This window comes from Photinus pyralis, unplaced genomic scaffold, assembly GCF_008802855.1.
Source record: "Photinus pyralis isolate 1611_PpyrPB1 unplaced genomic scaffold, Ppyr1.3 Ppyr1.4_LG7, whole genome shotgun sequence".
NCBI lineage: Eukaryota > Metazoa > Arthropoda > Insecta > Coleoptera > Lampyridae > Photinus > Photinus pyralis.
In genome coordinates, this window is record NW_022170738.1 from 33,886,570 (window position 1) to 33,913,566 (window position 26,997).

The following is a 26,997-nucleotide window of genomic DNA, read 5'->3' on the forward strand; positions in this document are numbered from 1 at the left end:
AAAGAATCCCGTCGCCTTCAAATACTTATTTCATTCTAGAATCAGTGTTACCATTGAATAAAACGCTATTTATTATTTTATTCAATGGTGTTACTTACTCCTGGTGCCACCAAGAGTCTCAATTGTCTTCGTTTTCTGTAAGGAGATATTTTTTTAAAGCGTAGAGGCTTCAGGAATGCATAGAGCGTGATGGTCAGCATTTCGAGCATTAAAAACCTTTCTTTTTTAAATCGATCCTTAGCAGGGCCGCCACTTACGTAATAAAAAGAATTCCCGAAAAATTAGTTAAGAAAAATGAGCATTGAAGGGTATACAATTTTCTTTTGCCTAAATTTTAGATTAGAAACAAGATATCGAGATGCGGTTTTCGTGAGCTCGTTTGGACATATTAAGCTACTTTCTCATAAAAAAATCATACCAATGCGTTTAATTTTTTTGGATAAAATTAACCATTTCTGTCGGAATGTCGAAAAAAGTGGTCCCATGTGTAACTCACACAACTTCAAGATCGACTAATTGACCACAGTGTAACGTAAATTTAATTATGCGGTTTTATTTTATTTATTTATTTGTTTAACGGAAATACCATTTTTACAAAGAAATACAAAACATAATATCATATAGCAAAATGTAATAACAAAACGAAGTGTGACTATAAATCAAAATTACTGAATTTACAATTAACTAACAATAAATCTATAACATTCTTAAAATGGATTTATTATTATTTATCACTTACTTATAAATTATAACATAACACGAGCGCATCGAAGTTGGAACTAAACTCGAAATACAATTCGATTTGCTTATATAGCAAACAACATTCTGCCTAGAATGTTCTTGGACAAACACGTCATATTTTTCGGAAAGCTTACGTCACATCCGCATTCGTTCATTATTAATCATCTTTCATGTCGCCTCGTTGTTTATCGGGATTTCTGGAATATTCGTTACAATACTATCTAAGTGTACCATAATTTTGTTAAGCTCTCTTCATTATTATAGACGCAAGTATAGTAACATTACTTAAATGGAGCTGGAACTTTCCAAGGATTTCAGAATCAAATTGTAAATTTGAAGCAAGCACTTTCAGGGTTCTCTACAAGTCTACATCATCAAAAACAGGAACTTGCGCTCGCCTTAAAATATTGTAGAAACCACTAACTGTGTTTTCGCGCTATTAAGAATAGAGACTAGGTAATACAGACATTCAGTTGATGTTTTTACGTAATTTTTTGTTGACAAAAAAATCGAAAATTAAAATCGAGATTAAAATATGGTCGAGTCCTATATCTTCATCAAGTTCTTAACAAGCTTCATTTATTATCCTGTTGCATACAAACTTTGACATGGTGTCTTTATGAGAGAAGTGCAGGAAAATGTCAAATGCGAAAGACCTTTTACTTTCTTTGTAATTATAGTAAAACCGAGAGTAAAACTAGGAATATCAATGATCTTATACAACGGCTTCAAGTTCTCCCATGATCGATCGGGTGTTTTTCGTATTTTTGGCTGCTGTCTTCAATTGGGTCAGGTACAAACAGAAAATGGAGCAAGCATTTGTACGAAACCATATCCTTTGCCTACCCCTCTCATTGAGTGAGAAGTTTTAAAATTAAAATTTTGGGAGCTAACTTTTTAGCTTATTGACGACCTATAAAAAATACCTATTAGTGTGCAGTTTTCACTTTTCAATTATTCTAATGTTATTCCACCTCTCTGTTTATGCTTTTTGATCAATGACATCATAATATAACCTTCTGCTGTGTGACGTAACACGTAAACCATTTTAATACGCTCAATTTAAGAATTCCAGTTGTTTGTATGCAAATGTTAAAATGATTAACACACAAACAGAAAAAAAGCGAAACTTATCATGTGTCCTCCAAGAAAATTAGTCTGTAGTTAAACAAAATGCGGCTTCTGACTGTGCATGTCGTAATATGAGACATACGTGTCAAATTACCGTCTTAAGCACTTACTCATTGACTAGACTAAACTTTTGATTGAAATAATCAAGCTGCTTTCTCAGCGGTTTTATTACTACATTTAGCTTGTCGATCGGTATTTTAAATTTCATTCCCTTGCGAAATGTTCAAAGATTTGTTTCGGAAAGGGGATGGGAAGCTTCGAGGGGGCGCCCTTTTAAAATTAAAAGCATCGCCGAGGGTCGACTTGTTCTTCACCCCCTCACCGCTTGAGCGGATACTGTAATTGATTAAAAGAGCCCCTGTTGGAAATCAAAAAGATCAGAGAAAAATAGAAATTCAGTCTGGTGGAGAAAGTGACTTCAATGTTCAGTTGGAGGCAGCTTCTCGGATTAAAAATGGACGTAAGTACCCGCCGATAGTGTAATTTAAGAATGAAGAGAAATTTATTTTGCAAAAAATGTGCACTAAAGCACGCGCGTCAATGATTGTAAAAGTTTATTTCACTTTTAATTGCCGCAATTAAATTGTAATAAAATAAACATCCGTTCCTATTTTTGGAATGTGCAGTTTCATTTTCATGGCGTTAAGTTGAGAGCCGTCCGTGTGAGAATATTAGAGGTTTTTCCCATCTTTGTTATGTTTCGAAAAAAAAAAAAACGAACGGGAATTGTTCTCTCGTTCTCTGCGGTTTCCCGACGGAAATTGTCACATCGTTTTATCTAAGAACGTCGTTGGTTGCGTCTATCCTCAGTAAATGGGAAATCTATATCCGATGATGTGAGAAAAGAAAATTTTCTTTTCGGATTTTCGACTCTTATTCTTTGACGAATATTTGTCGATTATGTTGTAAATATCCGCGCCAGGAATCTCTCCCTTCTCCATTTCTTTTTTTGTAAAAAAAAGTAAACTAAGTCACAAGACAAACAACAGAAATCGAAAAAGTTGCAGATAATTCTTTGCCGTCAAATACTGGTGGTGTCCCACAAGGTTCAGTTCGAGTTTCATTATTGTGCCCAGTAAATATAATCCCTAATCCGTAATCCTTTACAGTACTATGGAGTCGTGGCAATAAACAAATCGTAAATAGTGACAATTCAAACTGAATGGAGCACTTCAGAATCGATTAACTAACCGTATGATTTTGGTTACAGAGGAGAAGTCTTCGTTCGCCTCGTAAAATGGATCGATTACGAAGATCTTTCAGGGACTCCTTCCGGAGGCGAAAAGAAAGGATGCCCGAAAGTTCGAAGCCGCATCAATGGCAGGCGGACGAGTCGGCCGTTCGATCGGGGACGTGCACGTTTACCGTCAAATATTTGGGATGCGTCGAGGTCTTCGAATCGCGAGGGATGCAGGTGTGCGAAGAAGCAATAAAGGTGTTAAGGGTCAGTATTGCATTTTTAACATTACGTTATTTTTAAGTGGCCCGAATTATTAGTTGTTCAAATGTTACTTATTGGAACGTGGCCAAAGGTACTAAGGGAAATGCAAGGAAGAGAAAAGGTGAATGAATATTTAGGATATAATGGCCTTTTTATTGATTTTTGGTGTTTATCTATTTTTATGACCCAATTTCGGTGTAAATTATTAATACTTAGTTCAAGAAATTGAAATCAAGCAATAGACAAAGTATCTACAGTTTTCCAATATTTTTTTTGTAAATATAAGTGTTGGTATTAATTACTAAGTCATTATTGAAATTCTACCCTTGAAGACAGCTAAATAGAGTGGCAATGGATTTTGCATATTTCATGTGAACTAGGTACGCAATAACGGATAAAAATTAACCAAAAATATGCATTATGGACTACGTTTTAATTCTAATTTTATTCAATATCTGCGTTTTAGTTTATTACTACTTTAATAGGTGCGTGCGTTCAAACACCCCAAATTTGACAAGACTGTCCAAATTACGTTTACCTCAGAAAAAGAATTTCTCCCGCACTCGTACAACTCACCGACATTCCCTTACGTTGATTATGCATTAAAACAGGTTTACTATTTGTGGCAAAATTATACGCTGACCACAATTTAAACAATATGCATTCTTCGAAGTGTCGCGCTTTAATGATTTAAATTTTTTTTACTGTTTGTGGCATCCGCATGCCTAATCGCACACACTTTAAGTGAACGCTTAATTGTAGCGTAATTACCGTGATAGCAGTGATAGAAAGTTCTTCAAACCGGAGTATGTGTCAAAGGATTACGTATTATTCTTATCTCCTATTTTTGTTGTTTTGTAACTGCTGCACGGTTCATAATTAAATACTGCGGAAATGTTACGCGTTAGAGGTTAGCAGTGGTTCTCAAAGTGGGTGCCGCGGCACCAGTACTTCATAAAGGGGTGCCGAGAAATTTTTATACAGAATTAACTTAAAATTACATAAATTAAAAATGGAATTAAAACAATTATAAAAATGAATATTCGTTTTTTATTACAATTCTATATTTCTATTTTATTTATTTCTATTTCTTAATTCATTAATCAATCATATGCTGGTATTGCATTTAAATGCGTATATTCGCCAATTTCAAAGACACATCGACCATTTTAATGCCTTATTTCCTTTCAATGGACAAATGCGCTTTAAACAATTATGAGCCAGGCGAGAAGGTCGAGCTCGACTTCGGCTGCCGAGTTTTACTGTAACGCAAAACTGTAACGCAAAAAATTATAATACTTTTAGGGGTGCCGCAAATTTGTTTAATAATTTTAATGTGCCGCCAGACAAAAAAGGGTGAGAAACACTGGGTTAGACGTTAACTTATCCTTATTGTTGGTTGTGTAATTGCACTGTTCACAATTAAAGACGTTGGAAATATTCTGCGTTAGACGACCACTTTTTAAATTATCGAATTACACTCATCACATTTAAAATTCTTGAAGTGATAAAATATGAAGTTTTAAACTATCCTTGCTCTTTAACATCTAATTACATTGATTGCAAATGAAATTTTTGTGTATTTACTTTTACAGCCGTAAACACTACAATATTGATTAGTTTTGGCCTTTTGTCCATTTTAAACAAACAAAATGGCGGTCGTATCCCATCAATTACAATAATTACAATGTGCTGCCATCAGAGGTCTTACTGTTAATCTGAATCGCGAATGAGTATAATCTTTGTTGGCGTTATTTAAGAGGGTTGATATAAATATAGATTTTGTTTCAATTACAATGTTTGATGTCATTAGTGCCTTAAGTAACACGAAACTGAACTTGTTCTTCGCCATTTCGTTTACCTAAACACAACGTTTTAAGCGAGGTTTTAAGTTTAAAAATTATTTCCAAAAAATGAAACGTATGGGTATGAATATTCGTGTTATATAAGGGTTAATATGCGTACCTTATTGACATCACAATAATTGATTTAATTAGAGCCCGACATCCCTAGTTCGCTCCCATTACACTTACGTAACAACTATGTACGTATAACTTCGAAAAAATCAAGGTCTCTTTATAGGTATTACCTTTAATTTTTGTTGGCGTTAGTTAAGAGTTGATATGTCTGATTTAATATCAATCATAATATAATTTAGTTAGTACCAACCACCCTTCAATGCACTATAATAATGAATAATTTTAATGAAAAGAAAAAGTAGGTACACCAGAAAACGCACCGTTCGGTAGGAGTCTCCTGGTGTCACTTTTGCGGTAAATGTTTCTAATTGAAAGTTCACATGAGAGACGCCACAATTCTTCATCCAAATTGCTGCTCTATTCATTTATAAATTGAGTCAATAAAAATTTAAAATTGCGAGTCCCGAGGGGCGCAAACTTTTTGTATTAAACATGAAAACACATCCACATATGGAATTGGACTATAGTTCATATATGATGTTTTTCGTCATTTCCTTTTTACGTCACTAATGCAACTTCTTCCAGCTATCTTCTAGTTCTGGAACTCAATAATAAAACCATACCTTTTTTTATTTCGGAATGGACAACTGCACACAGCGCCCCACGTTGGACACTAAATAAATAATGCTGTGGCCCCACGTTGGGCGCCAAATAAATAATGCTGTGTAATGGTTTGCGGTCAACTCAATTACGAAAAAAACAAGTTAAAATTAAATAAACCAATTGTGTGCGTATTATATTGATTTTGATGTAAAAACTTGAAACTCGATTCTAAAATTAATCGTCGCAGATTATAAAAAATGTACCTGATTCAATGTGCATAAAATGTAATTGTAGTTTTTGTTTGTTTATAGGGTTCCAGAAGACGACCTGTTCGGGCGATTCTTCACGTCAGTGGTGACGGACTTCGTGTTGTGGAAGAAGAGACTAAAGGTCTAATCGTAGACCAAACTATAGAGAAAGTATCCTTCTGTGCTCCCGACCGAAATCACGATCGCGGGTTTAGTTATATTTGTAGAGATGGCACGACCAGAAGATGGATGTGCCACGGATTTTTGGCGCTGCGAGAATCTGGTGAGAGATTATCGCACGCCGTCGGCTGTGCGTTCGCCGTTTGTCTCGAAAGGAAGCAACGAAGGGATAAAGAGTGTGCTGTGACTATGACGTTCGATACGAAAAATTCGACGTTTACGAGGACCGGATCGTTTAGGCAACACGGTTTGACGGAGAGGCTCGAGCGAGCTGTGGACGTTGGTAGTAAAGCGCCTCCCGTTAATCCTTTTGCAATTGAAAGACCTCATGCCACTGCCAGTTTGCTTGCGAGGCAAGGTAGTTGTCGTGGTATTGGGATTATCGGTCAAAATTCTCCGTTTAAACGGCAGATGTCATTGAGAGTTAATGATCTGCCTAGCAATACGGAGCGACTGAACGCCTACAGATCGAACGGTACTACGTCGCCAACCGACCTTAAGGGCGTTTCACCAATACCAGAGATATCGCCGGGAGATTCCGTAACCGCTCTTTGCCAACAGTTATCACAAGGTTTAAGTCAATTAACTCACAGCAATTCAGACGATTTTAATTTCAACAACCAATTGTCTGTGAATCAAAATCAAAATCAGAACAATTTAACGGTTACTGTTACTAACACAACAATCAATTTCAATAAGTCACTAACTTCATCCCCTACACTGTCAACAACCAATACCAGTAATAGTTTCACGCAATCCATCAGCTCGACGCCCGCACCTTCTTTGGCCAAAACGATTACGCCGGTAAATCTCAACTTCAACCAGACCTACACTCCTGCAAAACCCTCGCCGAATCCTAGCGTAGGCTCGAACGCGAGCCTACCGAAACCAGATCAGTGGCTGGGACAAATAGTAAATTTGGCAACGCCCTCGTCGGGCGTGGACGGTATACCGCCGAGAAGCAAGCCCAGTTTGTCGGCCCATTCCCGCGCGATGTCCCTAGACTCCGCCGCCACCTATTCCAAATCTCCGGACCCTTTCGACGCGGAATGGGCCGCCCTGGCCGCAAGGCAAAATACGAACAGTACCAATCCTTTCTTATCAAATTCCACTTCGCCGCAGGCATTTCAAGTTCGCCTATAGTATTAAGCTTCCAAAATGTACCTATATGCACAACAAGTATTAAACTAGATGTCAATTTAACATAGTTAACTGTTGCAGCAGATGTTTTTTTGGAAGCAAATGTTCTTGCGTTTCGAATATATATTGTGCCAATATTAGGAAGCAATACGCGTTCGGATCTCCCATATAAAATACCAGACACTTGGTGAAGGTTCGTTCGTTTTATCATATCATCGATCATTCCCAGTTTAGTTTTAGTTATGACAAGTTTCTACTGAAAGATGCAATGGTCTTATTACCATTACATAATGGCTACACGTATATTTTTTGAAGAAAAAAGTTCGTGAAGCTACAAGTAATGTTGGGTTCTAAATTTTTGTAACAATACAGGGCGTCTTTGGACATTACCTTGCGCATTAAGATTAAGATCCCACCTCATATTGGGCATGCCAAATATGGAAGCATATCCCAATCCGTAAATCAAACAATTTCTGATAAAATGCGCAACTGTTGTATTTTTTTAAATAGTGTTTTTCCTTTTCCCATCCACTAAATTTGTATGTACCTGTGTATTTTGATTAATATTATATAATAGCTTGCTCACTATTTTGATCCCTGCATTATACTGACAATTTTTTGCTGTGAGCAAAAAGTGTTACAAAATCCACGGCGAGAATTACTTAAGAACATTTTCGTTAGTCAAGTTTTTGAAATGGACTGTTCCTATGTGGACGCCCTGTATCTATGATGTAGCAATTTCGAGATTTAGAACTGCGAATAATGCATATCATTATAAATCCCGTGTAAATCCTCACGAGGGATCCTCCTCATATACTAGCCCTTATAAAGGATGAATTAACTTGAGCTCTAATAGCATTTGCTTCTTTTAAAACGTGTTTTTAAAATAGTAGCGTAAAGTTTTGCATTTAAACTGCCAGTTGTTTCTTTATTAGTCTTCTAAAGATGTTATTTATCGATTTGGACCAATATGATGTGTGTGTTGCCTGGACTGACTGTGCAATTTGTATGTATATACGATGCTGTAGTGTGGTAAGTGACGATTACAGTGATAGATGTCATCTAACTGGTTTAGATGGTGTGGACCGACTAAAAGCTCAATTTATTCCTTTCATTGATTAGTATTGGCTGATTTAGTGGTAGTCCGTTGTTGTACACTATGCATAATATATACAAGAGATAAATTTTACTGTATTCATATGTACTTAATATACCTATAACCGTAATGATTGAGAGATACTTAACATTTTATTGATAGAATGAGAAATTCTTTTGATTTTTATAAGCGCTTGTGTGAGCAGGGCTAAGTGTGGTACTTTATGTTACGGTTATTGATTTTAGCGTTCTTACCTTTTTAAGTTTACATTATAACAAGAACTTGAAAGTTTGTTCTACTTTCCGTCCATTTCTCTTAAGAGGATAACTGAAATTCCAAACAATGGTATTTAATGTTTTAAATTTGCATTTTAATATTATAGTTGCTTTCAGTGTTTAGGATCAATTTAATTTTAAGAGTGATATACCGAAATATTCATCGTTTAGTTACAATAAAGAACAGTTGTTGTGTATATTAAATTTGTTAAATGATTATTGTTGCAAATCAATTGCAATTGAAGTCTATTACAGCATAGGGAATATCCTAATCTTTAATATGTAAGAAAAGTGTATAGCAAAATTTTGTAAATGTTATGGCGTTGCTATCTAATAATGTTAATATTTTGACTATGTTTTTTTTCCGTTCTTTAAAGCACAAAGCTGTTTCTATATGGCACATGTACTTAATATGCCTTGTATTATATAAATAATATATATTTAAAAATTAAAATGTATTATAGTAATAAACTAAGTATTATCTGTTACACTTTTTTTCAATCTGTTACTAATTCTTTGTCATCTTTGGTGTATTTCGTTTGATGGTAAGTGTATACTCTCTGTTTCAGGTATTCCTGCATCTGGATTCTAGCGTCCACCTGGAGTAACTAATTGAACATCATTTTTATTGTATTATTTTCATGCAGTGCACACTATCTTTTCTTGCATGGACCTTCATCTTTATAAATTATAACATTGCAATTTAAGAACCGGGGCATTTATCTGCATGTTTGTTTCCTTTTCTGTTTCTACAAATAATTTGTCCAACTGTTTTTTGTCTAGTCCAGCGAAACTTTAGACTTTCAGTATAACAGATTAACCCGTTTTTGAGATTTTGTAACTTTAGAATTCCTTTTTTTTTTTGGGGGGGAAAGGTGGAAATTTTGAAGATTGTCTTATGCTATAAGTAGTATTTTTAGAAAAAAAATTGCCCCCATTTTAATTATATGTCAATATGCATATAATGTTGTGGTTGGTAATTCTATGGTAGCGTTATAATCAAACTTCAGCCATTGTTCAAATACTAAATGATGCCTCAGCACCTTATCTACAGAGGTAAGTGGTTTTTAAAATGATTCATTACATCAAAATTATTCAAGTTCATTTAGTTGTATGGGAATGGAACGCAAAGTCGATGATTTCCGTTTTATTAATAAAATCTTGGAACTAACTTTGGTAATTCAGCCCCTCTAAAAAGAGATTCTCAATTTTTTGAGGCAAAAATTCCCGCATTGAGTCTATAATGTATCCCTGCAATTGCTGTGCAAAGTACACTTTACTAGGTCTAATACTATATAAAATTTCTTTTTTTTCTATTATTTCCTTGTAAATTTATTATTTTCTGTAGCATTGCATGTTTTAGAGATTTTTAACCTACAAGCCAGTACTGTAACAATCTTTTTCAACGCCCTATAATTTTCTTAGACTAGTTTTAGATGTATAATTGTGGTAAAGGGACAATTTAGCAGAAGTTAAGCACACGAATTATTAACGAGCTCCTAAGCGAGTTCATGATTTTGCACTGTCTGTCCATTTGTCTGTGTACATGTGATAACTCGCGAACTGTGTCGAATTTTACAGTTCTGTATTCAGTATTATGTTTATATCATCCAAGGATGAACTGATTAAATTTTCAGTAACCCAGGAGCTCGTTTATTATATTTGATACAATTTTGTTTATTAACAACTGAATGCACTATAACTGGTTAAAATATGCATGCACTTCTTATGCACAAAGATAAATATATATGCACATAAAATGTACACTAATTTTTGCAGGTTTTTAAAATAGCAAAATATGCGAAGAACATATAATCGATATTTAAATAAAAAAGTCACAATATTTTTGAAATTTCATCCAAAAACATCAAAAGATGGCATACCTAATTGACTCTCCACACACTAAAATATGCAGCTACTAATCCTTTAAACATTTTTTGTACTCGGTGGACTAAATCAACATGTTTTGTCATTCATTTAAGGGACTATAAAGTGTCACTTAAAGTGACAGTACACACTGAATTGTCAAACACAATTTAATGATTAATATGTGAACTGCTCGATTGTAGAAAAAATCTCGTGTGTAATTCGAGCGCAAATTGATTGTCGATTTCAAGAGATTGCTGTCTCAATCGACAATATATCATTTTGCGCTCTTAATGCCTACACAAATTGTTATTTTCTTTCAAATTTGCACTTTTAACAATGAAAGGTGTTGATTGCTTGGACACATTCTTCTTTTAGATTATACGATTGTTCATTATCTGAAGCATTATCGACTATTATTAATTGAATGTCGAGGATTTACGTATGTATAGTTTTAAATACATAAGAAAATGCGCTTTTTAGACCCTATAATTATATTTGGGAATGGCTATAATAATAATAATATCTAATGTCCAACAGAAAAAAATAAATTTTAAATTTTCCAATTGCAGGACAACAACATATCAATAGGTATAGAGTACAAAAATAATATAAAGAAAATGAAACGAAATTCTAACCTTATGAGAAAAATACAGTGTCCGTGAATAACAATAAAAGAAAATAATTAAATTAAGAGATATACCAAAACATGAAATGCAATCTAAGGGGTAAGGGGCTATAATTCCAGGTGCTGTGTATTTTCATAGATTTGTTTGTTTTATGGTATTTTACAAATCTTATTGTGCACCCTTAATAAAATTACGCCCCGTGCAAGTGCATATGTTGCACATGTCTCATACGGTGCTAGTACAGGTGATATAGAATTTTCAATAGAGCCACTTCATTGGTTTATAGAGGCTTTTAGAATATTTGAATGGTCTCAATAATCGCATGTTATGAATTTTACGCATTGAAATCCCTATGATGCGTTAGGCAAGTCACCACCCTGTATAATGTAGGACAATGTAATGGGTTAATTTTGAACTAAAATAGATGCTGAAACGATATAAATTTTAGTCAAGAGATGTCCGAGAGGTCCTGAATGCATCACTTCTATTTGTAACTTTATGTTATTACCTTTGTACAATATGATAAGATTTGTGGTTTTGTCATTTCGGCAGCTATTTACCCGTATAGGGCGGGACAGAATACCCCTATATCAATTCTCAGGGTGCACTGCGTGTCGTGAGAGGCAACTAAACACATGTACGTCGACCGCAACTTTGGGCGATTAAAAGAGGTTTTGGGTTGTGTGTGTGGGCAAATAAACCTGGAAGGCGAAATGTTTTTTAGTCGATGCGTAGCGTCGTCTACTACCACCTTAAAATTTTTGACGGCGCGGCGGTTAGGCCCTTGCCAATTATTTGTATTTTACACCTATTTGATGTAAACGTTAGTTCTAGCGATTGCTTTTGGGAGGAAATTATATTAGCACTCTTGAACTGTAGAATCGCGAGAGTGAGACAAAAATGGAATAGGATTTAAAATTTGTTTGTGAAAACTTTTGGACGGTCACTCAGTGCTGGTATTACCTATCATTAAATAAAAAAGGGGAAGAGGTCGATGGAATTCGCGCTTGAACATGTAAATAACATACAAAAGGGACGGTATTCAACCTATTAGCCTTTTAAAAAGAAACCGGGAAAATAGTCGCGTGAAACTTTTACCATATGTAGTGTAACTATGCTGCTACCTATGCATTTGTTGATGAAGAGGATGAAGACACTTCTCGTAGTTACCATCTTTACCTTTGAATATTTTTAATATAGTTACCTATAGATAAAATTTAACCTACCAATGGGGAAACCTATATTTATAGAGGAGGGTGCTGCACTACAACAAATACTGATAGCTCTTCAACCCTACCGCAGAGGGCGCAAACAGTATTAGCACGACAAAATTATATCTGTGAAAGGCACGATTATTCAAGCATTCTGTCTTTAGGTAGATACATGGTATAATAAAAAGGTAGATATATCCAGAGCTGGGCAGAATACTTTCAAAAAGTATTTGAATACTAAATACTTTTACATCCAGCACAAGCGACTATTAGATACAGATACATTGAAAAGTATTCAAATACTTTAAAAAATAAGTATTCAAATATTTTAGAATGTATTCGAATACTACTTTGAAAAGTATTCGAATACAGTAAAAAGTATTCAAATACTTGTTACTCAAATACATTAAAAATTTAAAATAGTATAAAAGGCTTAATACTACTTAAAAAATCAAGTTATACTTTGTATGGGGTTAGCTTTTTTTATATTTCTACTGTTATATACAAATTTAAAGGGAGTAAAAGCGTAATTATATTATTATATAGGAGGTAGGTACCTACCAGGACCTTTCTTATACAAGTTATATCCTTAAGAATACGTGTACCAGTTTTCAAAGCGATCGTACGTCGTGCACATGATACATACGCCTTTCTGAAATTAATCCTAGCGATTTTGGAAGAAATCCATTTTTGACCATCCGTTTGTCCGTGTGCATGATAGTTTGTTTAGAAACGTGCGATCGCTTTGAAAATTGGTACACATGGTCTTAAGGATATAAGAAAGGTCGCTATTGTTTTTAAGTTACGTAGACTATCGAGTCAAAAAGTTTCACTCCAGGATCGTTCGGTATTCAGTTGTATCGGATTTTTATATTTGATTTTGTGACAATGGAAACTTTCCCTAAACATATTGTTCTCAAATATTTGAATAATTTAAAAGTACTGCCTTTTTTTGAGGCCTGAGATCGACCGGGAATTTGGCCCGTAGAATCCATAATTTCAAACAGTTCTAAGATTGGGCTACTAGTTCAAAAGTTACGGCCCTTTGAATTTTTTTCACTGGGTTTCTAGTCTATAACTTTTGATTGAGAAGTCTGATCGAAAAAGTACGAATTGTTTTGGATTCTACGCACCAAAATTAATAAGAAAAAGTGTTTCCCGAGAAATTTTGGTGCAGTCGATTTTTGGTAAAAAAGGAAGGTTATACACTGCCTTTTTTTGAGCCCCGAAAAAAAAAATTGTCTCAGATCGACCCGGAAAAAAAATTTTCTTATAGAATGTGGCCTGTAGAATCCATAATTTCAAGCAGTTCCAAGATTGGGCTACTAGTTCAAAAGTTACAGCCCTTTGAATTTTTTTTCGAAATTGGTTTCTAGTCTATAACTTTTGATTGAGAAGTCTGATCGAAAAAGTACGAATTGTTTTGGATTCTACGCACCAAAATTAATAAGAAAAAGTGTTTTCCCGAGAAATTTTGGTGTAGTCGATTTTTGGTAAAAAAGGAAGGTTATACACTACCTTTTTCTGAGGCCCGAAAAAAAATTGTCTCAGATCGACCCGGAAAAAAATGTTCTTATAGAACGTGACCTGTAGAATCCATAATTTCAAACAGTTCCAAGATTGGGCTACTAGTTCAAAAGTTACAGCCCTTTGAATTTTTTTCGACTTGGTTTCTAGTCTATAACTTTTGATTGAGAAGTCTGATCGAAAAAGTACGAACTGTTTTGGATTCTACGCACCAAATTTTGGTGTAGTCGATTTTTGGTAAAAAAGAAAGGTTAAGTATTCAAATACTATGCGAAATATTCGAATACTTCTCAAAGTATTCAAATACCTTGCGAAGTATTCGAATACTTGACGAAGTATCCAAATACTTTGCGAAGTATTCGAATACTAAATATTTGTGAAAGTATTTGTGTTACAAATACAAATACTGCTTCCATAATAGTATATTAAGATACAAGTGTATAATCAAGTCTTTAAAGCGCGCCCAACGAGTTTAATGGCACGACGCGAAGCGGAGTGCCTTTAACTTTGCAAGTGCTTTAAAGACCAATTAATTATACACGTGTATCTTATAGTATTTTTTATTATACCTGCAGTATAATTTAAAAATAGGAAATACCATGAAATCATATTGACGTTATACTCGAATACATGTCTAATTAAGTGGGCTGGGTGTTCGTAATTTCACGATTGCCATGGAAATGTCACTTGACGTTTGCTTATAAAAATCAATCATCGACTTTGTGAATAATAGTATATTTCATTAGGAGTCCGGAAAGCAAGGTTTTTCCGTGCGCGCGTGGCCAATTCGGGAAGTCATGCAAGCACGGAAATAGTATATTAAGATACAAGTGTATAATCAAGTCTTTAAAGCACGCGCAACGAGTTTAAGGGCACGACGCAAAGCGGAGTGCCTTTAACGTTGTAAGTGCTTTAAAGACCAATTATACACGTGTATCTTATAGTATTTTTTATTATACCTGCAGTATAATTTAAAAATAGGAAATACAATGAAATCATATTGACGTTATACTCGAATACACATGTCTAATTAAGTGGGCTGGGTGTTCGTAATTTCACGATTGCCATGGAAATGTCACTTGACGTTTGCTTATAAAAATCGTCGTCTTTGTGAATAAAACGATTTCCGTTGAAAAAGATAATACACCGTCCATTAAATCGCTTGTTGTAAAATCTAAACAAACGTTGGTAGGTGTAAAATCCAAATCCAGTAAAGCCTATTATAAAGAATATGAAAAGTTGTTTCCATGGATGAAAAGGAAGTTACTTACGAATAAAGTCTTAAATGCATCGATAATGCTGGGATATATGAAGGAAATGCCAAAGGTATTTAAATCTCCTATCTTTTGGTGCATTAACTCAAAACTTCAAACAATGCTGCGATTAAAAGTGGAACAGATTTGGAAGCATACCCTAAATTACGCACGTTTGTGAAACCTTCAATCAAAGGATAGGTACAAGCCAAAGAAATGTTCTGCATTTACAGAAAGCGACCTAAGAGGATTTTCTATTTCACCCAGCTGACAGTTTCAAAAGTCATACTTGAAGTATCGTTACTTAGCAACTTTAAAGCACGTGTGTTTTAAAGGCCTTTTTTCGCACGCATTTGAGTGTTTAAAACGGAGATTGTGATTCAGGTATAATAAAAAAGTATTTAATTACAAAGTATTTGAATACTTTTTAAAGGATTTGAATACTAAAAAGTATTTACAAAATCGAATACTGCCCAGCTCTGGATATATCTAATTACGTAGAGTAAGGAGGTTTTATAAATCAAAACTAAAGTTAAGACAAATTTATTTATAATATTTGTTTTAACAAGACATCAATACACAGAATAATTATTGACGGAATTTATCATTTATTTACTCCAGACTGGGTCGGTTTAGGTATATTGTATCAGAGTTCCTCTAGAAATTGCCAAAAAAACCGATCTAATTGTCTCGACGCTTAGTAGGTAGGTACTGCTAAAATTCACGAACAAAAACAATCGATAGTCTTAGGGATGACTGGACCAGCGACCGTTTTGCTTTTTAGACTAGTAGACCGATAATAGATCTCTTTAACCCTGCAGCGGTTACTGCTAGGTTTATATCTTCCAGCTCGAACTTTCACATTGGTTCTTTACTTTATGACTTATCATCTCGTTTGTAATGAGCTGAAGGCTTCCACATAATCTTCGCCATGCTCTTCATTATCAGCCAAGTTGTGGTTATGTTCTTCCAGCACTCGAAATAAAGCGTTGAAGTAGTCCATCGCTATCAAAGGTTCGATGATTCAGTTATCGATTCTTTCCATTCTTGTCCATCCTGTTGTGAAAATGTCAATTAATGCATTACTCAGAAAATGTTGTTATTATACCTATAGCTAAACTTGTACCTATGTATAACTCCACAGGTAACGTAATTTAATCTCGATGTGTGTGAATACCCGGAAATTTACACAGAAATCGTTGTCAAGTTTAGGAAGTACACGTTCGTTGGAGTAACACCTAATCTAGATTTTCAGACTAATTAAATTTAAAGTTCGTGCAGTGTAGATGTTCCTGTCAACCAAGAATTGTAATGAAATTACTCCTTTGCATATCTTTTCATCACCTAACTAACAGATTAGTATCAAACAATTTCGCTTTCGCATATTTTAACGAATTGATTATAGTATTCGCTATTATCATTCACCGAATATGCGTTTATTTATTGTTCCTCTCTAGTTCTGGGCGCTCAACAGGCTTGCGCCCAATTACAGAGTGGCCCGCATAATGCTTTTTAGAGATGCCCCCTGCAGAAGGTCTTAAGTTGTTCTATACTACTCCGGTATTTACCTTACCAATTAGGAAAACTGCAGGAAAACCTAATTCGAAGAAGCTGATCTAAGGAAATTCCTGTCTCTGCCACAGATGAAAAATTCTTACCTCAGTTCAGGTTCGAACATATGAGATGTATAAAGCGTTTCTAAAACAAAATAATATAATATATGAGATATAATATAATAAGTTTTTTCAACTGAAGTCATTTTACTTACAAAGACGGTGATTCTTATAAGAAAACGTGAAGTGACATTTCCATGGCAATTAAGAGTAATGTATTCAATATGATTTTATTATTTTTCATTTATTTTTAAATTAAATTACATTTATAATAAAAAATCTTGCCATTAAACTCGTTGCGCGTGCTTTAAATACCTGATTATACACTTGTCTCCGTCGTATATTATTTAATTTAATATATTATAAAGAAAGCAGAACATAATCTTTCGAGAAAATAAAGCAGCATGCTAGGATCTTTAACAAAAGTGCAGGCCAAAGAAAAAAGCGGCCCGATCGGATCACAAATGATCGAAAATCTAAAGGTATGCAAGGGCCAACCCCTAAGCGAACCTTGCCTTGGAAATTGACGCAAAGGTGAAATAAATTGCATCGAAATCACATGTAGCAATATTAAGTTATGGACATGCTACATTCGAAGTAAAAATTAACAATATAATTAATTCCAATTCGCCACAAAAATTGGAGCCTCTACAATTGACTTTTGGTTTTGCGACATCTGTAAGTGTGAATTTTCTGAATAAGTACCTACATAAGTTTAAAACCAAAAGAAATTTTTTTGAAGGGCATATATAGGGTTGGTTATTTAAACAAAATCTGTCAAACCAATAAAAGTATGTGGTGTAGGTACTACAATACCTGCAATTGATGGTTACTATACATTAACATGTATTGTGTAACAGTTTATTTTCGTAAGTACGTATTGGTTATCTTTGGTTTACAGTCATTGTAATTACGCATTCGTTTTGCATTTCGAATTTCATTTTTCGGGCACCATTCTACGCCAAGCACGCTTTAGTTTAACACGTTAGACAAGTAGGGTGAAAACCGCGTGGTTCTAATTGCAATTTCCAAGTAGGTACAACTATTCCTGACGACCGAACCTATATTTTTTGTGGATCCCGATTTAGTTCGACGGGTTTTCTGCATTTTCCTCCGAATTTGGGAGGCTATATTTTGGTTTTCACTCATACTGTGAGTACGACTATTTTGTCTAGTTAACCTGGTTAAGTTATGCATTCTTTTAGGTTTTGCTGTTGAACAGACCATTTACCCTTCGTTGTGGCAGTTTCAGTCTTTATGAGCAGCCCGAAGATCAGCCTTCTTATTTCAAGAGGTAGGTTTAGGCTACGTTTAAAAGGGGTTAGCACATGTGGGTAATTTTTAGGGCTTCAGTACCAGCATAAGGTTACCATCAAGTTGTGGGTTGTGCATTTACATTTACACCCATGTTAATTAAGAGGTAACCGCATTATTAGTTTCAGTAGGCGCATACAGTGATATTTTTTAAGTAGTAGACATAGGGATTTACGTGTGTTGTTTTTCTCTATCTCTACATTTAAAAGACATAATTTCTTCTGAAGGGCGCTTAATTTTATGCAACCAAAACAATTTTTTAAAACAAATAAAGATCTGGATGTATATACGTTAAGATCCGTGTATCTAAGGGTGTGTCACTTTTTCGCTTCTCCTCCATATAGGAAAACTTATTACTTTGTATCCGTACACTGTGAATTTTTATCAAAGCCTAAACAATGTGTGTTTCTTGTAAACAATTTTCATGTGGAATTGGAAAACATTTCACAAAAACTGATGTATTCCAAACTTATCAGAAAAAATAGTTACGCTTTTCTTCTATGACATGAAACAAAAAAGCTTGGTATTTCTAGAGTTAAATACTATATAACCATTGGGGAGGGTAACGGGTGATCAAAAATGAGGTGCTTTGCTGCCGAGTCACCTTTGGAAGTACAAGTTAAGTACGATTTCCCATGTAAAGAAGACATCCAACTCGACAGCAACTCATTTTTGGTGATAGTGCGACAAAATATGTAGCTGGACGCAGGATAGCACAATTTTGGGAGTCGGTATGTACATAAAAACCTTACGCAAATTTGCACTCACTTTCGAAAGGCAAAAACATCTTTTTTGTCTAAATAAAGATTTTGCTTTTCGAAATCCTTTGTTCGGAAATGTCTCAAACTTATAATTGGAAAAAGCTTCTTCTGAGCTTCTCAATTACTTTATATGTAGGCGTTTGGTGGTTTGAAGGCGGATGTAATAACGGTGACATGTCGTCTTTACGAGGTTTATCATTTGTAATAAATGAAAAAGGAAATAATTTACGTAGGTAGGTATATTAGATTCTTTAAGGTCAGGGAACGTATAATAATCTCATTTCGTGGCAAGTAAAAAATTAATGTATCCAGCTTACCTGTGCACAGCGGAAAACCGTATTATTATGCAAGTTTTCCTTACAGAAGGAGGTTTTTGCATAAATGCAGCTATAAACCGTGTGCTTGTAACTGTATTGAATGTGTAATGAACTGCGGCATGTATCTATTATACATAAGCATCCCGTAATTTGTCTCTGAGCCTGCGGTAAAAAGTTTCACGTTTAGCAATTCAAATATCTTTACCTATTTCATCTTTTACCATTGTTTTTATTTTCCGATTTGATGTAGGGCTCATTTTATATTTGGCAAGAATCTGACACATCTCCAATTTTCCATTCATTATATGTTAATTGCAAACTGTAAGCGATGCGCTGTAATGCTTTTTATAAATGTTCTCATTCTGTTCTCGCGGTAAGTAAACGGCGTGGAAACGCGCTGAAAAGTAAATTTGCATAATGGGAAAGGCTGCTGTTCGAATCTTTTACAGTTACGATAACTTCACAAAGTTCAATTCTATTCGCGGAGTTTATTGAATTATTAAATATTCTGAACATATTCCTTCATGGTACGTCTCTTTGTGGGCGCTTATTCAATTAAACACAACGGATTTGAGTAAAAGTTCAAGAAGCTATCTGTTTTCCCACAACATAATCATGATCCTCTAATAAACCCATTTATCGCCACAGAGTGGGATGCTCGAGCAAATGTAACCCAAGGGGAATATTTCTCCTGGAATAATTAATGAATTGATTACAATTATGACGTAATAGTTTCATAGTGATCTAGTAATAAACGAAATTAATATTTCTGATTTTTACATAAAAATTAAAGTGAGGTGTGTATAAAAGCTTCACACGTATCTTAAAAGTCCACTAGACTAGGGTTATGACAATACAATTTTATACACACCTTATAGCTAAACAAAGTTCTAATTCATGCAAAGGAATATTATCACTTAAATGAAATATTGTTTCCAACTAACGAAAGAGTACTTAACCAAATTTCTTTGTATAAATCTACTTATAATAATTAAACATAATACAAATCCGCTCCATCGAATGAATATCCACAGATTCAACATCTGCTGCAGATTCTAAAGATAACCGACCAATACTTTATACAAAAAAAGTAAGTGACATAGGTAAGGTATATCATTGGAATCGGTGTTTAGGTTACAAATGGTACAGTCTCCCCTTCAAAAAGTTCCCTCCAAGAAAAATTGCAAACTGGATCGTTCTCGGGATGAGGGGCAGAATAGGTACCTCTCGTTGTATGGAAATTTTTAGGATAACGAAGCTTGTATTTACCTCGACGACATTCAAAGCTTGCGTCAAATCTTCACAGACGTAAATCGAGTTGTTGTTAGTGCACAAGAATAAAAAAGTTCAATTCTAATTATCTTGCACACGTTAATTTTAGCGCTTATTATTTGAGTTTTTCTATAAGCAAACTTCCACTTAAATGTGATTTAAGCGTCTATAATTTTTAACGAAAACCGTTTTACGACTAAGTTTGTTTAACCATTTCTTCACAATCCCTGAACGTTCGGTGTAATTATCTTTCTAGATCTTATACGTTCGCGATTTAGAATTAACCGTTACCGTTACGCTATTCATCAGCACTACAGGATTCGGTACGAGGATCATATACAGTGAGTCCCCGGTAGAACGCATCGTAGGAAAACGGTAATGTATTTTTTCGCGAAAGATCAACGAGGCCTGTGAAATTGGCAGTCAACGTACTAATCCTAATATATTTTTTAAAACACCACCGTATCTTTATAATAAAATCACCTTTCAAACTGACGTTCATAATGTAAATATCAGACGAAAGGATCTCATTACTATCCCTTCTCATAGTTCAGAGATATTCAAAAAATCTTTTTCATATAGCATTACCACTGTCTACAATGCCATTCCATCGAATATTAAAAAGCTTACAGTGTCCAGGTTTAAATCAGCACTACGTCACATTCTCTTGAACGAGTAAAGTGTCCCATTCTCAAGTTACTTATTAATTACCTTTTTTTTTCACAGTATTGTCTTTTTGTGTGTGTTTAAACTGAAGTTATGTTATGGGTTAAATGGAAGAACACCTGATGGCGATGTTGCCCCTAGGTGAACTTCGCCCTTTAGATCGTCATCTAATAAAGACCTTATTATTATTATTATTAATCCAATCTCTTTCTTGCATCAGGCAAGCGCAATAGCCTACGTTGAACGCTAACTTCAAAGGCCTTGTGGATCCTTCGCAGAATGAAGATTGATGAATGGAAACTTCAATGATATGATGATGGGTATACAGAAAAGAGATGTAGAGGAAGCTTGAAAAAGAATGCAAAAAAGAGGCGAGTCCGTAAAGGATACGTGAAGTATAGGAATGAAGTAAAACGAAACGAAATATTAAAGAAGGAGGTGTGAAGGAAAAACGTGAAACCGATGTAAAGGAAATGGGGGTAAACAGGAAGTAACAGACTTGAAGGAACACGAAAAAAGCGTAATGGAGAAGAAAACTGACGACTACTCGTAAAGAAGACGGAGATGTAGAATGAAGGAAAAGTTTAATGACTGAGGTGTATAGAAAAGGGATGCAAAGGAATCTTGAAGGATGAATACGAGAAAATAGGCGAGAAAGGAAGAGAAGTGCAAAATAACATGAACATGAAGGTCTTTCTGGTTGATTTTGTAACGGCTTAGTTACATTTACAGGGGTTGTAGACTCTACTGGTAGAAAATAATGTTTTTTTCTCTACAGCACTGGTAAAAATTATACTGTAACATTTAATTTTTACTACCCGCACATTAGTAAGGGAGGTATTGCATTGGGGTTTTCCACTTCTTTGACGGAAATACATCGTTTGAAGCACCAGGAATCTGAATCAAACAAAATCTCGATAAAGTGGCTCGGTCTGTCGGTCTGCCTGTCTGTACTCGTTTTCGGTTAAACGGTCAAACCGATTAGAACCAAATTTGGTGCATATGTTCTTAGACATAAAAAAGGAAACGCTGAAAAGCTTTTGGGCAGAATCGTACATGCGCAAGTGTGCCAAACTCCCATTTCCGACTAAACGGCTGAACCGATTGGAACCAAATTTAGTTCACATATTCTTAGACATAAAGGGGCAGAATATGCTATCCATAGCACATTTTTTGAGATGAATTGATTAGTACCACGGCTAGCTCAGTAATAAATAAATATTCAATGTAAATTGACTGGTTTCAACATATTGGTACAAATGAAATCGTTCCAAGACTACGTTCCTTTGTCAAAATTATTATCCTTATAACGTAGGGTCCAATAACCAGCAAAAGTCTAAATTAATTGACTTTAAACTTCTTTACCCATTGTGGTTTAATGTAAAATGTATTAATACCCCGTGTACACAAGAGAGGTGCACAGTTTTGGCTGGTGAATATCGTCTAACCACTCCAAACATAAACGCAATGAACATTCTGCACCTTGGACCACAACACTTTCGTGGTAACAATTTATTTAAATCCGAGCTCGCTAATCTAATAATGCAATAATATGTTCTTGTACCCATTAGAAAGTAATATATTATATACGGTTGAATCTAAATCAGACGTCCGTTAATTTCTACTACACGACATAAACACGCTGATTATGATTGGTTTTTCTCGTAATAGCAACTCACAATGAATTAATAAACGGCTCCACGAAAATAATTTCGTTGAAATGGCAGCACCGTTTTCCATTAAAATTCAGTAAATCACTTCAATTACACGGCACACTCGTTTCTTATCTGAATGCGCTTTATCTTCTCGTATATTGATGCCGTTCACTTTCATTATGACGCGATACACGTTACATACTCTTTAAATTGATGACTAATTTTCTGATGGTCAAATTTTGTTGGCTATGGAAAAGGAAAGTGGGTTGCAAGGAAGACGCGTGAATGAAAGACAGATTAAGGGAGGACATGAAGAAAGGGACTGTGAAAAAGGCGTAAAAAAAGAAGCCCCAAAGAAAGAAAATTAAGGCTTGAATAATGCGTGAAGAAAGTGTAAACGTATCGCAAAATGAATAGATGTAGAAAAAGCTCCAAGGAAGCATGAATGAAATGTAAAGGACACTCGAAGGAAATAGACGTGAACGAAAAAGACGAGCTGTGGGGAAACGAGCGAAACCTAAACCAGAAACGCATACTGAGCGAAAAGGGAAGAAGGTGTATATGAAGTAGGCCCGAAAGAGACGGAACTCTGAACAAAGTGTAAATGGAATGCGATGGTGGTCTGAAGTAGGAGTGAAGACATTAGAAGAATGGGTAAATTACGCGTGAAAAAGGAAGTAATAAAAAGCATCATGTGTGTTTGAAGGGCAACGAAATATGGGGAAGCTGGAAAGTAAAAAGGCGTGAACAAGTCTAATAAGGGCGCGCAAAAGGCGTGAAGGGCGCGTAATGAATATGGAAAGGAGCAGTAAAATGGTTGTAAGAAAGCGCAAGGGAGATCCGAAAAGATGCGAGAGAGAGAGAGAGAGAGAGACGGGAAGTAAGGGTGCAAATGAGAGGTAGACGGCATGAAACGTTCAATAAGGTGACGTGAACAAAACTTGAAAGAGAAACAATGGATTTCGCTTATTTTGGAAAGTTCTATTTTCCTGCCAATATGTATGCATTGCCATTTAACACAGAATAATATTTTGGGCATGTGAATAACGGTGAATTTACATGTCAATAGGTCGAAATTTGTCATAAATGAAAAACAGATTTGATTGAACTTCATAGGTTGACGAGAAATAACTTTATATATAAAATTTTTCTGTACGTGTGTTTCTGACTGAACTCCACCGAAACGGTTTCAATTGACGGCCTTTTTGTATGTGTCTCTGTGTGTCCTAGGATGGTTTAGATTCACAATTGGATCCGATCCGATTATAGGATTTTTGAAATTTTTTGTTGATGTCGCACTCTGCTATTTCGCGTACCAAGCGATACATGGGGCAAGTCGTACCGTGTTGCATCCTGTTGACTTTCGAATGAAATTGACGCAACCTCGTAAGGTTGTTGTCTTTCTAGTCACGAGAACAGAAACCGCGGCCATGTGGTTTGTCGTCAGCTGGAAACCAGTATATTTTGGTTCGAGGAAACCATTTTCCGCCAGGATCCGAGCAGGTTTACATACCTTCCAATGGAGGTATTATTTTCCAGTTTTGCGGTGTAAGACATTTCTTAATATTGATCGCAAATCTGTACCGGTAGGGTCGGTTTAAAAGACCAGAGGCCCTTTTTTCAGATTTCCGTAGACAACTAAACTGTCACGCAATCTGTTTTATAATTGTAGTTCGAGACAGCCAACGCATTGTGGAATTGTTCCCCCTAATTGTGTTAATTATATATATTGTGAAAGGGTGCGAGCTGCAAATTTCGGAAAGGGCCGTAGGGAAGTAAACTATTCGCCAAAATATTGCGCCGCTAATTAAATAAATTAGAATTCACGATGGAACAATGCTATGCGAGAACTTAATGGACATGCAGCTTCGTATATGCTCTACACATTATTCGAGTTCAATGGCCGACAACTAATCCTGCCAAAAGGTTATTTTATGAGACAAGCAACAGATACGTTGGATAATTATAGATTAATCCCATTCTAATTGGCAATTATCTCCCTTTAGTTACTATTGTTCATAGACTATGCAAAGTAGGTATAGTACAATTTGAAACTTGTTAAAGTGGTTTTCCACAATTTAACTGAAAACGTCTCTTTTTTGTAGCGCCAGCTGTTGTATTGATTGAGAAATGGGGCTACATATGTATTTATGTATAAGATAAAGTTCAAAGTTTTAATAGAATCGCTAGCAAGTTTCAGATAGATAGGAGTGAACTTTAAAATTATTCTGTCATTTATTCTAGAAAAACCGAGCAAGATGGTGAGGTTTTAAAAACATAAATAGGAAAAATGTATAAAAGAAGACGAAACTTTTAAGATAAAAATTACGGATTTACATATAGAGCAATATAATGCACCAGTTTTCAGGGTTTTAAAACTGGTATGCCTTCACTTGGAATGTTTATATGGCTTTATACTTTCAAGGGAACATGCTTATTCAATCCTCTTGCATCTTGGATTTGTCTATTTTGCAACTTTACTCGCGAAATGAATACTCCAAATTTTACAACTTAAAAATCCCGCGCGGCTTTTATGTGTTTTTAGTACGACCGCATACGTACGTAAATAATAAAAAATGTTTTTGATACACAAGCCCCGTATTTCAGTCTGGATTCGTACCTATAAAAGGACTTACATGGTAATGTGCGCAATTGAACCGAACAGTTTTCAATTCCATTTTCAATGCAGCCGTCTTGAAAATGGCGAGTTTATCCAATATGGGATAATGCAATTGAAAAGATTCCAAATGATTTTAGATATATTTAAAAGTAGATAGTGTTTTGTATTACCTTCTGATTGAATTTTTATTGTGAAACTTTTCCTTTTCGTACGATATTTCGTAGCATCGCGTGTCGGTAAATAAAAAAATCGTCAAAAATTTAAAAACCTTTTTACAGTTCATAAACTTCGTAGAAAAGTCAAGGAAACATTTGGAACATTTTATAGTTATTACACAGTATTGCAAAAGTTTTGAACAAAGTTGCAATATATACACAATATTCTCCCGAAAATGGTATAACCTATATACGTTATTTAGTTCTCTAAGAACGATTTTCTCCCATAAGGGCTGACCAATTTGCTCGCTAATGGCTTTTTCAAACGATTTTTTCTCCAGCTTCGTTTTTAAAGCCTTTATTTATTTTCAAATTTACGTTTATAATGGATTTCATATATCCTTGTTGTGGATACCGGACTTCCTTTTTAATGTGAAACGTAAAAGCGTAGGGCCTGATGTCTTTAATGTTTCAGTTAAACTTAAAATTATCAGAACTTAATTTCTTGAATTAATCTATACTTTAAACAAGCTTTAAATACACAAATTTCCAAAATACAGCAGTTAATAATTTGTATCCAACCTGATGCGCATAATAAATCACTACTAAAAGACATATAGTTAGTAGTTAGCAAATCGCCGGTTCTGGCACATACCCATTATTTTGAACTCGGCTGCACGCCCCCACAAGCCCCATTTGTTATTGAATCTTACACATATCCAGTGATATCACACTATTTTATTATTCCTTTTTTACCAAAAATCGACTACACCAAAATTTCTCGGGAAATTTCTTATTAATTTTGGTGCGTAGAATCCAAAACAATTCGTACTTTTTCGATCAGACTTCTCAATCAAAAGTTATAGACTAGAAAAGAATTCAAAGGGCTGTAACTTTTGTACTAGTAGCCCAATCTTGGAACTGTTTGAAATTATGGATTCTACAGGCCACATTCTATGGAAAAATTTTTTTCCGGGTCGATCTGACACAAATTTTTTTTCGGGCCTCAAAAAAAGGCAGTGTATAACCTTCCTTTATTACCAAAAATCGACTGCACCAAAATTTCTCGGGAAAACACTTTTTCTTATAAATTTTGGTGCGTCGAATCCAAAACAATTCGTACTTTTTCGATCAGACTTCTCAATTAAAAGTTATGGACTATACTACATTCATTATAAGAAGGTAGTAGATGGCGCTGTGTTTGAAGATAAACACACACAGGAAAAATATAAAACGGCACCAAATTATTGTAAAGTAGAAATATTCAGCACTGTGAACAGAAATAAACCTTTGACCTTTGACAATAACAGCTGACGCTTCGGCAGTTTAGTTGGCAACATAAACTACCACCTTACAAAATTCAC

At 35.0% G+C, this 26,997-nt stretch overlaps 1 protein-coding gene across 5 annotated transcripts in view; it reads left to right on the forward strand.

The window, feature by feature from the left end:
• LOC116175460 (protein numb) overlaps positions 1-7,994 on the forward strand; it is a 58,414-nt gene extending 50,420 nt beyond the window's left edge. For 3 of the 5 annotated variants that reach the window (XM_031493595.1, XM_031493596.1, XM_031493592.1), the window contains 2 exons: positions 3,083-3,316; positions 6,147-7,994. In XM_031493595.1, coding sequence (XP_031349455.1) covers positions 3,110-3,316; positions 6,147-7,406 — 1,467 coding nt within the window. In that variant the 5' untranslated portion in view covers positions 3,083-3,109 and the 3' untranslated portion in view covers positions 7,407-7,994. Of the gene's footprint in view, positions 1-1,772; positions 2,333-2,544; positions 2,709-3,082; positions 3,317-6,146 lie in introns of those variants that run through there. The other 2 variants (XM_031493593.1, XM_031493597.1) reach the window with 2 other exon arrangements.
• The last annotated feature ends 19,003 nt before the right edge of the window (positions 7,995-26,997 follow it).